The sequence below is a fragment of the Pleurodeles waltl genome, chromosome 9 (genome assembly GCF_031143425.1).
Source record: "Pleurodeles waltl isolate 20211129_DDA chromosome 9, aPleWal1.hap1.20221129, whole genome shotgun sequence".
Taxonomy (NCBI): Eukaryota; Metazoa; Chordata; class Amphibia; order Caudata; family Salamandridae; genus Pleurodeles; species Pleurodeles waltl.
In genome coordinates, this window is record NC_090448.1 from 252745515 (window position 1) to 252763882 (window position 18368).

General features: G+C 47.3%; 1 protein-coding gene across 2 annotated transcripts in view; it reads right to left on the reverse strand.

The window, feature by feature from the left end:
• The window catches only part of TAMM41 (TAM41 mitochondrial translocator assembly and maintenance homolog), a 236417-nt gene that overhangs the window by 76440 nt on the left and 141609 nt on the right, over window positions 1–18368 (reverse strand). For both annotated transcript variants that reach the window (XM_069206661.1, XM_069206660.1), the window contains exon 5: window positions 11691–11836. In XM_069206661.1, the coding sequence (XP_069062762.1) occupies window positions 11691–11836 (146 nt within the window). The remainder of the gene's footprint in view (window positions 1–11690; window positions 11837–18368) is intronic.

Sequence of the window (18368 nt, forward strand, 5' to 3'; positions counted from 1 at the left end):
GTAATATACAATGGCCATATCCTAACTGACCCTGGATTGACCCACGGAGATACTGCAGGTTTGTTTCTATTCACATCGCATTGCTGCATGTTAACTGCTCCTTGGTTAACCCAATAGGCTTTGTATTGTAGTATCTTTTTAAATCTTAGGGTTACGTGGTACCTGTTCTTGGATCACCTCTATAGGACATCTACTGTGGCATCTATTTAAATCCTGAGACATGCCGAAGCTGCTCCTAAATTGACCTCCATTTGTCCGCTTTTGTGTTGTCCATTTTATTTACAAGGACTCTGAGTTAAGTGTTCATCTTTCAATCCAACAGGCCCACTATTGTGGTGTTTAAACTCCTACGGCTACATCCTACTTCACCCTCAATGACAAAAGTCTCTAGTGCATTGGGATTCTGGCAGACTCCTAGCCTAGCCAAGAATATCATTTTTGACAGCTCAGGAGCAGCAGAGAGCAACCCATCGGTTTGGGCATTATACAATAAACCATAATATAACCCTAAGGAGACAAACCAGGTTTGGCAAGAAGCAAACTACTGGAAAAAGCATTATGCGAGGAGCTATATTATATGCTTCAAGGAGTCCACACATGAACAGCAGAGGAGAAACCTATACACACAAAAATTATATATTCAGCCATGTGAGGTCCAGAAAGGAGTGATGATAGCCCAATTAACTGATGTACGTGATATTAAGGAAACCAGAGAGGAAGTGCAATTATCATTTCCTGGATGGTGTTCTGAAGCCTTCTTGGGCCCACTTTAGTTTGCCATTTTAGCTTAGCTTTATCTTTCACACGTTTTAGGCTGACATCGCTTTAAGAATTACATTTTTAATGCTTCATGCTTGCAAGATATTATTCTGAGAATACGCTGTACATGTTGCTTGTTTTTAGTAGGCATTTCTTGACATGTAATCTGTGCACTCTGTTCAAGGCTAGGCACACAGAATAAGATATCCTGATGCTTGTGTTGTCCGTTTGAGACAGCTCCTGTAACACAGACATATAAGTGCATCAGGGCTGCACATCTAACACAGTGTTTCTTTCAATTATATAAACAGTGCACTGCCCTACAAGGGGCAGAGGAGCACTCTTGCCATGACTGTCCTAGGACGAATCCTGTGTTCGATATGCAGCTCTGTAGATTCTGATTTTCCATCTTACAGAAAAGGACTGCCACCTTCACTCTAGACCAGCACCCTGGCTCAGCTCTCCAGGTATGGGGGTCTCAGGCTATCCTCCTAGATCCGGCAGAGTGGACATCCGCTTTGCTCCCAGACTGTAGGTAGTACTAGGTAGGAAGATTTAGATCTAAGATTACTATGGTTGGACTGTTTATCCTTTTAACCATGTTTGTAACACTGGTTACAATGCTTTGTTTCATTTACCTTATAATTTCAGCTCATTCTCTCTATGCAAGAAAAGGATTGTTTCAATAAATATTTGAAAACCTTTATTCATATCTCTTTTGTGTTCATCCTGAGCATGACTGAGTAAAACAACGAAAGGGTAAGATCTGTTTCCACTACTTTATTGGAAGTTAGAGTATCATGTTCGAGGTTTCCGAAATCATCTGTTACCCTGGGAAGGTTGGGGTTTCAGGTAAGGCACAATGAACCAGTTCAGAATTGGGCAGACAGTTCCTGAGGGTGTAGACAGACTCAGGCGGTCATTATGAGTTCGGTGGATGTTTTTTACCGTCAGAGAACTTCCGACGAGGAGGTTGCTGCTACACAGGCTACCTCCCCGCCAGCCCCATTAAGAGTTTCCCTCTAGACCAGAGGGCGTAAACCTGAGTTTCAGCCCTCTGGCCTAGCAGCAAACAGGCTACAGCATTGTCTCCGGCTTGTAATCGAGCCAGTGGCAATGCTGCAGCGAGCAAGGTGCACAAGCACCCTCACAATGTTCACTGTCTGCAAAGCAGACAGTGGACATTGTGTGGGTGCTGGCCAGGGGGGACCTGCACTGCCACTGGCAAGGGCATGGGCAGTGCAGGGGCCCGACATGAAACCACTGGCGGGGAAGGGAGTCATAACCCCCAGGGCAGCGCAGCTTACACCAGCTCTAGACTGCTGCGATCGCCGATCCTGGCAAAGCTGGCGTTTCCTTGGCAGCCCGAGCGCCGAGGTTGCAATGTGGCACTTGGACAACTGCATTGGCGGCGGTCCGACCGTCATCCGCAAGTCTGGCGGTCTAGTGATTACCAGACTCGTAATGACCCCCATAGTCTACACATCCTGAAGTTCTGTCATCCTAATACACAATCTTATCTTTTAGAAACGTATAACAGTGGAGGACATTTCGATTAGTGAGAGGCAGGGTGTGTGGTTCAAGAGGGGATGCAGTGGCTCTGGTCCTAGCCCAAAACAGGTCCTGTATTAGGCCCAGAAAGAGAAGAAGGCACATGAAAATGCCCTCAACCTCTTCGCCATATGCCTTGCTGACCTAGGAAATTTAAATAACTAGAATTATGGGAAGGAAGGCCTAGGGGAAGGGGACCGTACCCTGGTAATGGAACCGAGGAGATGGTGATGGTGCATGCTGAGGGGTCCCAGTCCTTGACTGTAAATAGTGACAAAGAGCTACACATGTAAAAGGAAACCAGCCTACAACAAAGCAAAATGGCAAACAGGCTCTTTTACAGTAGTCAATGCTGCACTTTCAGCATACTTTACAATATGAACAAGCTCCTTACATTCGGTAATACTCTTTCTGGTGGACTATCTAACAAACAACCGATTCTTCATCCTGTGAGTATCCTCAGGCACCATACCGAATCAGAAAAACTCTAAAAGATTTTATGCTCCAGTAGGTGGCATTGTGCTACTGCGTCAACTCTGTTCCGCTCCGACTAGCAGAACCGCACATATATGGCAGGGCCTCTGAGAATGCCTCCAGGGTCACTTCTCAGGTCAGCTCTGTTTGCCCTGTTGATACCTTTGCTCTTCTTATAAGGGCCAGTTTCCCCGCACTGTGGCATGTCTGGTATTGGTCTCAGAAATGGTGGTGCTTTTGTGTTAAGAAGGATGGCTCTCTGGTGCATGGTGACGATTCAATAACTGGGTCTAATAGACTGTATCCAAGATTGTGTAAAACGCCATCATTGCTACCTTAGATAGGCAAATGTTTTCTTAGGACTGCAAGTCCGACAATCCCTTGAGTCGTGTCTGGAAACCGCGGCCATCATGGCCGGGTCCGTAGTATAAATGCAGCATGGCTCAAAACACACTGTTCGTTATTCAGCAGATTCCAGTAGATTTGAGTAGGTAGGAGTCTTTTTGTTCCAGACACAGAGATAATGGAATATCTTCAAGACAGCTGGTGCGGTAAGGGCATATCTGCCCCAGTCTTGACTCTGAAAAGCACGCTGGAAGAAAATAACTATTGACATTGCTATGGGTAGGAATCTGCTAGAGTTGCGTTTATCATGTGACAGCACTGAAACAGTGCGAAGGGGGTTTAAGTCGGCTCTTTTGGACTTTGGTACCAGCTTGGCAAAGTGAGAAACTTGTTCCAATGCAAAAAGTGACCACGGACAACAGTCACTCTTGAATGGAAATAAGGGATCCCAACTTGAAAACAATTCTGAATAAAAGTTAAGTGCTATTAGAGATTATTAAGTTCATTTTGAGACTTGCTTGATGAAAGAAACATAGTTTGATTACGGTCAAAACTAAAGTTTCATGTTATCCACATTTCCTTTGATTTAAAACTAGCAGGGTGACACCGATGACAACTAAGAATACTCTGCAAGCCCTTTCGAACTTAACTTGTGGTATGTGCTGATTGGTGAATTTTAATGTAAACTGACCCAATAGAAAAGAAGGAATTAGTGCATACATGAGAATCAAGAAAAGTTGAAACTCTTTCTGTAGCTTGTTTTCTCTAAAGAGAGAACAGGCCTGCCTGATATATGTAAATAGAGTTCGGAAAAAACAACACTAGCAAAGACAGACTGAAACATTTTCATAAGGTAACAATCTTTTGATTTTGGCACTAGACATTCTCCAGGGAGAAGACACACAGTATATTAACATTAACTTCTGAATCTAATCTCTTCCAGCAGTCCCTCGCAGCAGTCACAATCCCCAACCATTCTCCTTGCTCTTTGACTCAAATATTCTGCCCAATTATAGCAAACAAATTTGGAGCTGTTGAGAGGGGGACCAAATCTAAGCACTGAGCTGAGCCTGAGGATTTGTTTAGCTGACAATAAGTGCCACCAATGTGCACTGCTATCAGTTTCTTTTCATAAGCCAATTCATGCCCTCAGATGTGGCGCCCACCAGAGAACAGGAAGAAGCAATGTGTAGATTCCTAAACTGGGACATTTTTAGATGTAAATCGACCATTACAGAGCACAAGAAAGTGGGATGGCGGTGAGGAATCTGCAGTTACACATAGTATCCATCAGAAAGAGCATTACCGAAGGTCAAAAACTTGTTCGGCTGACAGATACTTCTAATTGCAGATTTCTCATCTGGTGAACAGATATCAAAACAGTACCGCCTAAGGTAGTGGGTCTGTGAAATGGATCGAACTAAAAAGCCCTGCAGGACGGAGCAAAATGCCCATCCAGACAGACCTGACTTTTAAGAAAGTGGTTCCTCATGAATGTGTGCACTGATGCCCATGAAGCTGCTGGACAGATGTGTCAACGGAGCAGTAGCAGCCTTGGAGCTGGAGGAATGAGTGCTCAGACCTTCAGAATGCTTTCACTTAGCCAGTGTGTAGCAGATCTTAATACAGAGGGCTATCCATCAAGAGATGGTTCATTTCTGAACCACCTTACCCTTCTTTCCCTCAGAGAAGCAAAGAGCTGATCACCCACCAAATGTAAAAGCTTAGTGCTCAGTAAACGCTCAGTGGTCCAAGCAATGGAGTCTCTTTTCCTCTTTTGGTGATAAGGCAGATCAAAGAAGGTCGGGGTAGTGATGGTTTGTCCAATGTGAAAAAGGCTTCACCGCTGTTGGCAGGAATGCTAATCTAATCCTTAACAGTTTGTATAGAAAAAAGGTGGTATAAGGAGGCCAGACCGAGGAGGACTGAAGCTCACTCACGAGGTGTGCAGATATTATCACGATCAGCAAGTCTGTTTTTAAGGTGAGGAGGTGCAATGGAAAACTATACATTGGTTGAAATGGAGTACACAGGAGAAAAGTGAGAACTAGATTTAAGTCCCACTGTTGCCTCACAAAGGGCTTAGGCAGAAGCATATGTTGCGAACTTTAAGGAAACAAATCACAACTGGACATTTGAAGGAAGAGGTCTGGTCCAGCAAAAGTAAAAAGACAGAAAGGGCTGATAAATAACCCTTAATAGTGCCTACAGCAAATCCTTTCCGGGTCAAAGACAAAACAAACAGTACATCTAACAGATTGGCCTGTAATGGGTTTGTCTGGTGGGTACTGCATCAACGCACAAACTTATCACAACACCCAGCAAACACATATTTCGTTGGGTGCCTGGATGCTAGGATGGCATCAATGACTTAGGGAGGGAGGTCAAAGGAGATTTACTGTCACCACTCAATATACACATACAGAGGAGGAGGTTAGGCTGGCCCAGATGCAAAACCCTGCCCTGTCGCTGTGACAGATGATATCCTCGAAGAGGCAGCCTGATGGTCAAGCCCAGACGTCTCAGGCACTACACTATCCTGGCCTAACCTACAATTACTAGGAACACTTGGTCCTGGTGGTTCCTGATCTTCATCAGAATCCAAAGCAGGATAGGTAGTCGTAGAAAGGCACACAGAAAGCACCGGCTCCATTCCTTGAGGAACGTGTCTCTGAGTGGGGAGTGTTCTTGGAAACTCAAGAGCACAAAAGAACAAATATTGTGCATTCTTGTGGTGATGAAAAGATCAAGCAAAAGTTCTCCAATTGTTTGAACACATCCCACGTAACCTCCAAGTAAAAGCTATTTGTGATCCGCCAGGCATCATAAGCTGAGTTCATCCGCTCTGGCATTTAAAAATCTTGCCAGGTGGAATACCATCATGGAACTGTCCTGACAAGTTAGCCAGTTCCAGAGGGGGAGATCCTCCTTGCACAGGACCCAGGCCTCCACTCTCCCTGCATGTAGCAGTACCACTTTGTAACTGTGTTTTTCTGTGATAAGCTGCATCAGACTCCTCCTGATGGAGTGGGGGCAGGAGGGCCTTAAATGCCAAGCGACTTGCCTACTTTCTAGCAAACTGTTGGTGAGGCAAGTATCCTCTGGAGACCAGAATCCTCTGAGCTCCATCTCTCCCAGATGGCCTCTCCAACCCAGCAGTGATATGTCTGTCAATGACAATTCTGGGTGGGGTAGGGATATGTTTCAGCCGCTCCTCCAATTTCTGTTGCAAAACTGCCATTGCACATCTTCTGAAGTTTACTATGACACCTGGATGGTGTATGACAGGTTCCCATAGTGCTGGGCCCACTAAGATTTCAGATCCCAATGCAGAGCTTGCACGTGCCATTAGGCATGGTCGGTGGGCAGCATGCAGGAGACTCGCAGGGCGCGAAGCCTCAGAGCCATCCTCACTGAGAACCACAAAAGAGGCATGAAAACTTATCACATCCTGATGGTGCCAATGAAGGGGAGCATCTGTGAAGGAGTCAGGTGTGACTTCAGCAGGGTGAGGGAAAACCAAAACAATGTCAAGAGGTTTGGGTGGTCTGGATGTGGCCTACAACGTTGACTGTAGCAAGACCACCTTCAACAGCCAGTTGTCTAGACAGGGGAAGACCCACCTACGAAGATAGACAGTTACCATGAATATCTCACATGTGAACACTCGAGGTGCAATGTTAAGCCCAAAAGAGAGCATGACAAGCTGAAAGGACTTATGGCCTCCCTTTAGCTGCAGTTAGCGCCTGTGGTCCTGCAGTAAAGGCATGTGAAAATAAGCAACATGCTTGTCCAATGCTACCATCCAGGCTCAAGAATTCAGGATAGATAGAACCTGGGCCAGCATGAGCATCTTGAATTTGACTTTGCGCAGGAAAGAGTTGACAAGGTGAGGGTCTAGAATATGAGGGGCTCCGTCCTTCTTCAGCACACGGAAGCAGAAATAACATCTAGTCCTCATTTCTGAGGCTGGTACTATCTCTATGACTCCTTTGGCCAAAAGAGCATGCACATTTTTGCATAAGACGGACAGATGGTCATCCAAAAACTGCTTTGATGTAGGTGGAAGGAGCAGTGTGTTGAAAAGGAATAACAGGACGTTAAACAAACTGAGGGTGCCACCAGTCAGACATAATGTTTTGGCAGCTGTGAAGGAAGTGGATGACCCTGCTTCCGATCAGATGGCTGTGAGAGTGCACTAAAGAGGTTTTGAGGTTGTCAAATTAATTGTTAATTCAAACCCGACAATGCTAAAATTGGATTTAAAGCAAAATCACCTTAACCCCGATTTAATGCTGAAATTGGAGTTAAAGTAACAGTTTATGATAAGGTGGCTTTAGAAAGTTACCACTTTCTTGCCTTAAACTTCTAGTAACCGTTTCTGGTTACCTACAGCAGTTGCCACTTGAGACAGCCTGCTGCCCCCTCCTGCTAAGAGATGTGACCTTCTCCTGCCAAGATGGCCCAGGGGCGGTGACCACAAATGACCCAGCTTCAAAGGGGCTACTGACTCTGAGAGGCAAATGTGAGTCATACCTTAGGCTGCCCGTTCCCTCGGAGTAGGTTGGCAGGCTGTCATGTTCTCCAGAGGGGAAACCCCTGTTGCAGAGCCGGTTTTCCAGGACCTTGACTTCAATTTGGCATGAGACCTGCATGGAGTCATGTGGTGCTTTGCTTTCGCGGAGGCACCCCTTGTGGGATCAGTCACAGATCTAAATTTGTGACATGTCCTACAAGATTCAAACTTCATAGTTCAGGGGGAGGCATGTTCCCTTACACACTGGAGCCTTGTGAAGAATAAAATCTCTTCTCAGATTGAAGGAGCGGAGGTGAGCTCTGGATCAGCATCTGAAGGAGCGGAAAGAAAGGAACTGATGTCAGCTTGCATGGGTGGCACTAATATGCAGCTCCACTCATTAGTTCTAGAGCATAATGCACTCTATGCAAAGTAACATGCCACCTATCGGGTGGAAGGCGCACTGCTTTTCGGAGTTCTCTGGATCCAGTCTGGTGCATGGATATATTTTACAAGATGAGGAATCGTCAGCTAGAAGTATTCCTCAGAAAGATGGGTACTGTCAGTGCAGCTCTGTTGTTGTACTAAGTGCATGTTACCTAATCTAGGCCGCAAGAGCGGGACTAGCTAAGTGAAAATGTACACACACTACCCAATACCTCCAACCCAGCCCAAACCATCCACCAATCCACTTACATTTTCTCAATAAATACAGTTTACCTTGCTTCAAAATCCCTTTTTCTTTGTTACAAAATAAGTCATCCACCATTCTCGAGAGCCATCAAAACTTGAAAGGGACTTGAAAGTCAGGTACTACTTTGGAGAATATACCAGAGGGAATATTTTCATTCATCTTAGTTGGGAAACAAAGCTTTTGCCAGCACATGACAAACTTCAAGCTTGACACTTACGATAAGTCACCAATATAACCTCTGCTTCAGAACCACAAACCTGACCTGAAGGAACTCAGCAACTGCCACTTCTTCACTTGACTCCTTTTCCTGGTAAAATCCTCAAGAGGGCAGGTGCCAGGCTAACACAACCTGTTACAATAACCTTAATCTGACTTCTGCGCCGCTCGAAAACATCACCCAGCCTCACAACCTCAACACCATCTCCTACACAGATGATACCCAGCTGATCCTCTCCCTCACCAAGGACCCCGCCACCGCAAAAAACAACCTCCTTGAGCTGCCTGAAACTGAATTCTGACAAAACTGAGGTCCTCATCCTCGGTTCCACCCCCTCTGCATGGGACGACGACTGGTGGCCTGACACAATGCGAACCGCACCAACACCCACCAACCATGAACTCAACCTGGGATTCATCCTGGACACATCGCTATCAATGACCCAGCAAGTCGACGCCATCTCTTCCTCCTGCTTCAACACCCTCAGCATGCTTCGGAAGATCTACAAATGGATCCCCACTGAAACCAGAAGGACAGTCACCCAAGCCTTTGAAAGCAGCAAACTAGACTACGGCAATGCCCTCTACGCAGGAACCACGGCCAAGCTCCAGAAAAGACTGCAACGCATACAGAATGTCTCTGCATGCCTCATCCTGGACATACCCCACCACAGCCACATCACAGCCCACCTGAGAGATCTGCACAGGCTCCACATCAACAAGAGAATCACGTTCAAACACCTCACCCATGTTCACAAGGCACTACACAACACCGGAACAGAATACCTCAACAGACGGCTCTCCTTCTCCCCGACCCGACAGCTTTGCTCTGCTGACCTTGCCCTCACCACCGTTCCACGCATCCACAGAACGACCGCCGGCGGCAGATCGTTCTCCCACCTCGCAGCCAAGACGTAGAACACTCTTCCCACCCACCTACGACAGACGCAGGACCTACTTACCTTCAGGAGTGACCTCAAGACCTGGGTGTTCGATCAGTAGCAGCCCCCTCTACACCCATCAGCACCTTGAGACCCTCACAGGTGAGTAGTGTGCTTTACAAATGCTTTGATTGATTGATTGATTCAGACGTTGGATGACTCATCTGGTACCTTTCAACAGTGCAGAATAATCCTGGGTCTTCAGTCCAAAACACCAGTCCAAACTGAATCTACAGCAAACCACCGGCATGAGGGCAATGTAGGACATTATGGCCCTCATTACAACCCTGCTGTTCTGGAGGAAGCACTGCCAACAGGCTGGCGGTGCTTCCCAGGGCATTACGACCGCGGCGGAAGCGATGCGATCACAACGCCGGGGCCGGAAGTTTCCCGCCACAGTGGCCCCGGCGGTTGTAATCCGCCAGGGCAGCGCTGCACAGGGGATTACCAGTCCCTCTACTGCCAGCCTTTTCCGGTAGGCTGGCGGTACTGGGAGTTATGGGGCCCCTGCACTGCCCATGCCACTAGCATGGGCTGTGCAGGGGCCCCCTGACAGGGCCCTGTGCAGCTTTTCACTGTTTGCTATGCAGACAGTGAAAAGCTCGACGGGTGTAACTGCACCCGTCGCACGGCCGCAACACCGCTGGCTCCTGTGTTGCGGCTGAGATCCCCAATGGGCCGGCGGGCGGAAACTAGGTTTCTGCCTGCCGGCCCAGCGTGGATCTCCAAATGGCTGTAGCCGCATTGGCGGCTGCCCGGCGGTCCGATCTTGGCAGGCGGCTTAAGCCGCCCGCCAAGGTCGTAATGAGGGCCTATGTCTTTTGATGAAGAGGAAGTCTGTGGAGAATGTAGTACACAGTTCGACCTAAGAAGCAGGATCCATTTGAGGCAGGTCCTGGTACTGGACCTTGTCACCAGGTTCCACCATCAGAGAATATTGCTCCCTGCAGCCTTCCTGGAAGGGGTTATCAAGGTACTCCCCATATAGTAGGAGATTGTGATTGCCTCTGCATCTGCATGGTGCGTACATCAATTTAATATAGGTAATATATTTATCAGAAATTCTCTCCTTTCCTGGGACATTTTTTCACCTTTTCCTTCAGCAATTTAGAGAACCTTATTGAATGTGTAATTTCTCCTTCCTCCTCTTTTCTCTACTTGTTTTTTCGTCTGGACCACTCCACATTAACCTTGTCATATTCAGGGTTTACAGTTACCACATTGAAGTAGAGGAGGATGCCAGACAGACTATAATTACAGTGGGCACTTGTCAGTGTGACTTAGAGCCAATTCCTAAACACTCTGATGTCAAGGGTGCAAGCATGATCTTCAAAGAGTCTTTAGTTTCCAGCTCTTAAGGGCTCATTACGAATGTGGCGGTCAGACCGCCACATTAAAACCCTGGTGGTCAGACCGTCAGGCAACCGCCAGCACCGCAAGGATCTTGGATCCCAGCAGTATGGTGGTGGCGGATATCCAAATCCACCAAGGCAGCGCTTCAAGCAACGCTGCCCAGGAGATTATGACCTTGTTCTCCACCAGCCTCTTCATAGCGATAACACCGCCATGAAAAGGCTGCCCCCTGCCCAGCACCATCATAATGTTCACTGTCTGTTCTGCAGACAGTGAACATTGCAGTGGTGCACCATGCGGGCTACAGCATTGCCACCGGCTCGATTACAAGACTGTCACAATGTTGTAGTATGTTTCCCGAGGTTTCCGCCAGCCTAGCAGGAAACTCTTAATGGGGCTGGCAGGGAGGTAGCCTGTGTGGCGACAACCTCCCGGACGGAAGTTCGGTGGATAGTAAAAACCATCTGCTGAACTCGTAATGACCCTCTTAATGTTGGATCAAGATACATTAGAAAAAATAAAATGACTGGATGATTCTAGCCTTGTGCCATGTGAACTATTCAAAGCATAAAAACTGTTTGTGTGGGGGGGGCATGGTGGGACTTAATCTTTAATCATTATTAGCATTATTAGTGAAATAAGATACCAGTTTATGAAATGTTTTGCTTATAGTTCTAATAATTTTGTCTGAATGAGCGCGAATATGAACTCTGCAATAAGATATTATTACATACTCCTGCGATACAGGGCACAACGCTATAAAAGAATATAAAAACACATTGACCTAATACAGACATTTAGGTCAGACCTCTTTTGCATCAAATACAAGGGAAATATTTACCTCCAGTCTGCCCTGTGTGTGCTTATACACCACCTGGGGGCACTCTTCAAGCATACTGCTGTATAACTTCTGAAAATGTGACATGTTGGCCTTCACTATATTTAGTACCTTTGACCGATCTTCCCCGATTATCATCCTGAAGTCACCTATTCAGATGAAAATACAGAAACTTATTCATGATCACATGACAATTCATTAGAAATGTACAGTTAGCAATTTTGGAACCATAAACAAAAAGCTATACAAAAGCTAATACAGGGCATTAAGGCGGTCATTCTGACCCTGGCGGTTGAAAACCGCCAGGGCAGAGTGCCGCGGAAGCACCGCCAACAGGCTGGCGGTGCTTCATGGGCAATTCTGACCGCGGCGGTAAAGCCGCGGTCAGAAAAGGGCAACCAGCGGTTTCCCGCCGGTTTAACCCTGCCCCAAAGAATCCTCCATGGCGGTGCTGCTCGCAGCACCGCCATGGGGATTCCGACCCCCTTCCCGCCATCCTGGTCCTGGCGGTAAAAACCGCCAGGAACAGGATGGCGGGAACGGGTGTCGTGGGGCCCCTGGGGGCCCCTGCACTGCCCATGCCACAGGCATGGGCAGTGCAAGGGGCCCCCTAACAGGGCCCCATAATGATTTTCAGTGTCTGCCTAGCAGACACTGAAAATCGCGACGGGTGCCACTGCACCCGTCGCACACCACCAACTCCGCCGGCTCCATTCGGAGCCGGCTTCATCGTTGCTGGGGGTTTCCCGCTGGGCGGGCGGGCGGCCTTTTGGCGGTCGCCCGCCCGCCCAGCGGGAAAGTCAGAATGACCGCCGCGGTCATTTGACCGCGGTGCGGTCTTCTGGCGGACTCCGCCCGGCGGGCAGCACCCGCCGCCCGCTGGGGTCGGAATGACCCCCTAAGTGTCCCCTTTGGTTTCCTGAGGCTCTAGGCAGGATGACACCAGGTAATAAGCTGAAGCTGCCTTTTGGAACAAATCAGGGTGCAACGCTACATCTGTTTTTTACTGGACCAGGTAGTATTCCAATTCAAAGATTAGAGTGTGTTTGCTCATAGCATCAATATTTCAATTATATTTAAATTACATTTGTTTGCGAATCTTTTGTTACATCGCATTTAGCAATTTCCAAACGACGATTTGGTAAAAAAACGCTATTTGGGAATCACAAATGTGGTGCTTCATACATATGGCCCTTAGTCACGCACAGAATTTTGTGAGAGTAAATATTATGCCAGTTGGAGAGAGTGGGTGTTCCAGAGCATAATGTCCGGAAGGTTTGTGCAGTTAATTTCCGATGTTTATTAAGCACCATTCACCAACCATTTCCAGACCAACTCCCACCATGGAAAATGCAGAGATTTACCCCAGTCAAGGGGAGGGATAAAACCCTTTTCAAGGGCGGAAATGGAAGGACACATCCCAAAAATGGTGGCAGTGTGGTAAAAGGAAGTTTTCTTCATGGAAAATATTTGATACATGGAGAAAAGTGTTTAAAAAAGAGGAATGGAGTGCATGTTGACTTATCCCATATTGTTGCATGAGCGAATATAAGTTTTTGAGTGAAAAAATTGAATTAAGCAAAGAATTTCATGAGTACTCCTGTGAAACTGCATCAGCTGTAACTGTCCACTGGTAACTCAGTGGACTAATGCATCCTCTACTAGAATATCTGTTTGACCCCACAATCATGAGTTTGGATCCTAGAGGGTACAGTCAGCCTTTCTTCCTTCAGAGGTCAATCAAATGAGTACCTGTGCACATCTCTTATTCAATGCCAAAATACCCCAGAAGGTGACGTTGTGCTTCGCCAATGTATGTTATGCCATGTTTTATATGTGTTTTCTTGGAAATGTTTGAGGGTTCTATGTCAGGATCGGAGGCAGAGATTATGCATCTTCTCTCTCCACTTTATTGCTCAGCAGCCATTACCAACATTACGAAAAACCTTGAACAGAATAAATACTACATATCCCGTGAGTCTTTGGGGGTTGAACTCATAACATCCATAAACAGAGTAAGTTCTACATACACATCCATCAAGGAAAAGTACTTCCTCTTTCTTAGCTGCTAACCAGCCAAGTGATTTTCCTTTTTGAATGTATTGTATTTCTGTTATTATTTGCTCTGCATTTGTGGTGATTCTGAGTCAGCGCATTTCGATTGTGCACATAGTGTGAACGGTGACGGATTCAAGCATGTGAAACAGGCTACCATGTCGGCTTTAGCCGCACCGTAACATTACTATAGGCTGCTCGAGAGCCCCACGCTGAACCCGATCTTCCCCAGCAGTTTAGCAGTGCGCTGCCAGGCCCTCTGGGGAGTGCATGGTGCACAGCCCACCAGCTTCTTACTCACTTCGGGAGCCTGAAGTGAGTTGCTCTGCTTTCCTCTGTGCAGCTCGTTGTCTCCTCCTTCCGCTTTGTGAAGGGAGGCGTTTTTGTTGTTCAAAAGAGTGCGCATGTTAGCAGTGTCACTCTGGTATTGCGCCACATTAGCGGCTCCTTTGCTGCAGAGCTGTAAATGACAGTCCATACTTAATTAGAGAGCGTCTAAGTGTCTTTTCAGTTCTAATATAAATAAGCATTGGCACACACAATTCTTGTGCTTAAGCATCTGGGGAGTCCTCTTATCTTTTGGGCCCGTGTCCAGTACACTGTGCCTGAACATCCATGGCAGGTGCAGGTAATTATTGGGAGTCGGTGGAAGAGAAGCACATGCTCCTTTCCATCCACGAGGACTTAGTGGACGCCACTGAATGCCTCTTTCCAGAGAGTCATTTCCTCAGCCCTGGAGCCTTTGAGTAGGCAAACTGTACAGCTTACAGCCCAACACAATATGTTAACCCGGACAGGGAAGGCAAGGGGCCTTTATCCCCTGTTGACACTCAGGACGATAGTAAGGGCAGGAGCACAGCTAATTCCGCCACCAAGGCAAGGTAGGTTTCGCCATCCTCAGATGCTTTTGATAGATTGCGGAAAGCCTTCCTGAAACAGCATCTCAATGCCCTTGGGGATCAGGAGGTAGATTCCCCACCCAGGGTGACCCCAGTTGATGATTCCTATTCCCCAAAGGGAATAGATGGGAATGCCGGGGACGACTGAGATAATCCCAATGGGCACTCTTCTGATCAACCAGGTTCCAGTAGATTGTGGTGGCCGGAAGGTGGTGCCAAGAGACCCAGGCTGGACGATCAGAGTAAGCCTAACCCGCAGGCAGCTGCAGGTGTGCCAGATGAACAAGTTACTTACCTTCGGTAACGCTTTTTCTGGTGGATACACTGACTACCTGTGGATTCCTCACCTTATGAATTCGATCCTTGCGCCAGCATCCGACGGAAAGTCTTCTTCCTAGCCGTCGACGAGGACGTCATAATGGCACGGCTCCGCGTGACTCCGTCTGACGTCAACGTGCCAATAAGAGGTCCTCGTCGGCGTACTAACGTCAGTTTCACCTCATTTTCCGTGTCCTTAAAGCAAATAGGAGTAAACCGACCATGAAAATTGATAAATAATATAGAAAGATATAGGCACACAAAAACCTTGACCATTTAAACCATCAATTCTTATTGAGAGTTGAAATACATGAATATACGAAAATATATAGAGAAATATCACTATATACATATAAATATATATGCGCATTCATATACATACAAATATATATATATATATATAAAAATATAAGAATAAATATTAATCTAAATACTGCAAGATAAGAATTTAACCAGGCAGGCAACGGGGAGGCGGGAGGGACCGTGAGGAATCCACAGGTAGTCAGTGTATCCACCAGAAAAAGCGTTACCGAAGGTAAGTAACTTGTTCTTCTGATGGATACAACTACCTGTGGATTCCTCACCTTATGAATAGAGTCCCAAGCAGTACCGCACTCGGTGGTGGGTGCCCGCCTGATTACACCAAGAAATCTTGCAATACCGAGCGAGCAAAGTGACCGTCCCTCCTCATCTCAGAGTTTAAACAGTAATGTTTTACGAAAGTATGGAGGGACGCCCATGTTGCCGCTTTACATATATCTATCAATGGAACTCCCCTCGCCAAAGCCGAGGATGCGGATTTAGCCCTAGTAGAGTGGGCCCTGATACCTTCAGGAGGGACCTTTTTTGCCAAAGAGTAACAGATCTTGATACACAAGATGACCCACCTGGAGAGTGTTCTTTTCTGTACAGCTCTTCCCTTTTGCTGACCAGCATATCCAACAAACAGTTGCTCATCCAAACGAAAGTCTTTAGTTCGTTCGAGATAAAAACTCAGGGCCCTCTTAGGGTCCAACCTATGGAGTCTCTCTTCTTCTTCAGACGGGTGAGGAGGAGGGTAAAAAGCAGGAAGAGTGATATTCTGCCCTATATGAAAAGGGGTGACAACTTTCGGCAGAAAAGCAGCCCTGGTTTTTAGAACCACTTTATCAGAGAAAAACATAGTGAAAGGGGGCTTAACGGAAAGTGCCTGAAGCTCTCCAATCCTCCTGGCAGAAGTAATTGCTATCAAGAAAACAGTCTTGAAGGCTAAATATCTCAATGGACATGAATGCATGGGCTCAAAAGGCGAACCCATTAAGAATGTTAAGACAAGATTTAAGTCCCACTGAGGCATGTGAATAGGAGTAGGAGGAAAGCTATTCACCAAACCCTTAAGGAACCTATGTGCAATGGGAGACTTGAATAAAGAGGGCTGGCCCGGAAGGCAAAGAAACGCCGACAGAGCTGCCAAATAACCCTTAACTGTAGCTATAGCACAGCCTTTCTTCACCAAACTAAGAACGAACAAAAGTACATCTGAAAGATGGGCCTTTAAAGGATCTTTTTGGTTCTCTCCACACCACAGCACAAATTTTGCCCACCTTCCGGCATAAATAGATTTAGTGGAGTGTCGCCTGGACGATAGTATAACATCCACTACATCCGGTGGGAGAGAAAAGGAACTCAGGTTGCCCCGTTTAATCTCCAGGCATGAAGGTGCAGGCTCTGGAGGTGGGGGTGTAAAACCTGCCCCTGCGATTGAGAGAGGAGATCTGCCCTGAGCGGGAGACGGAGCGGAGGGCACTGAGAGAGTTGAAGTAGGTCTGTATACCATACCCTTCTCTGCCAGTCCGGTGCCACCAATATGACTTAGGCCCGGTCTTGAAGAACCTTCCTCAAAACCCGAGGAATCAAGGGTATGGGGGGAAACACGTAAAGCAACTGGCCGCTCCAGGACATCTGAAACGCGTCCCCCAACGCCCCTTGCATCAGATACTGGAGGCTGCCGAATAACGGGCAATGCGCGTTCTCCCGAGTGGCAAATAAATCCACCTGAGGAGTACCCCACATCTCGAAGATGTGGAGGACTAGATCCGGATGGAGACGCCATTCGTGATCTAATGAGAAGTGACGACTGAGAACGTCTGCATGTACATTCAACACTCCGGCCAAATGATTCGCCATCAAGCAAATCTGATGGTCCTGAGCCCAGGACCAGAGTCGTAGAGCTTCTCGGCAAAGAAGATACGACCCCACTCCTCCCTGCTTGTTTATATACCACATTGCGGTAGTGTTTTCCGTCAGGATCCAAACTGACTGACCGCGAAGGGAAGGGAGGAAGGCCTTGAGCGCCAAACGTACAGCCCGCAATTACAACAGATTGATATGCAACATCTGTTCTGCTGGAGACCAACGACCCTTGATCTCCAGGTCCCCCAGATGAGCTCCCCACCCTATAGTGGAAGCATCCGATATCACTGTGGCCACTGGAGGCGGCAGTGAAAACGGTTTTCCTTGGGAAAGGATGCCGTCCTCTGCCCACCAAAGAAGATCCGCTACAGCGTCCCTGGAGATCTTTATTGAATCCCTGAGATCCCCCTTGTGCCGGAACCACTGTCTGCGGAGGCACCACTGAAGAGCCCTCATATGCCAGCGAGCATGAGTGACCAACAGAATGCAAGAAGCAAACAGACCCAATAGGCGTAAGACCTTGGGGACTGGAACTGCCGCTCCACTTTGAAACAAAGGAATCAGCCCCTGAATGTCCCGTACCCGCTGAGGCGGGGGTAGGCCCGAAACTTTGTCGTGTCCAGTACTGCCCCTATGAGCAGGAGGCGTTGAGAGGGCTCCAGGTGAGATTTGGGTACGTTCACCGAAAAGCCCAGATCGAACAACAACTGCGTTGTCATTCGCAGGTGAGACAACCCAATCTCTGGAGACTTGGCTTTGATCAACCAATCGTCCAGGTAGGGAAAAACCGCTACCTCCCTCTTTCTGAGATGTGCTGCCACAACTGCCATCACCTTTGTGAAGACCCGGGGTGCTGAAGTAAGACCAAACGGAAGGACCGCAAACTGGTAATGTTGCGATCCGACCACAAAACGGAGATACTTCCTGTGCGACTTGATTATGGGAACATGAAAGTACGCGTCCTGCAAGTCGACAGACACCATCCAGTCTCCTTCGTTCAACGCCAATAGCACCTGCGCTAGGGTTAGCATTTTGAATTTTTCCTGCTTGAGGAACAAATTCAAAATCCTCAAGTCTAGTATCGGCCGCAACCGACCGTCCACCTTGGGAATCAGGAAATACCTTGAATAACACCCCTGACCCCTTTCCTGCAACGGTACCAACTCTATAGCGCCCTTTGCCAACATGGTTACAACCTCCTGTTGCAACAACAGAAGATGGTCTTCTGAACAAAAGG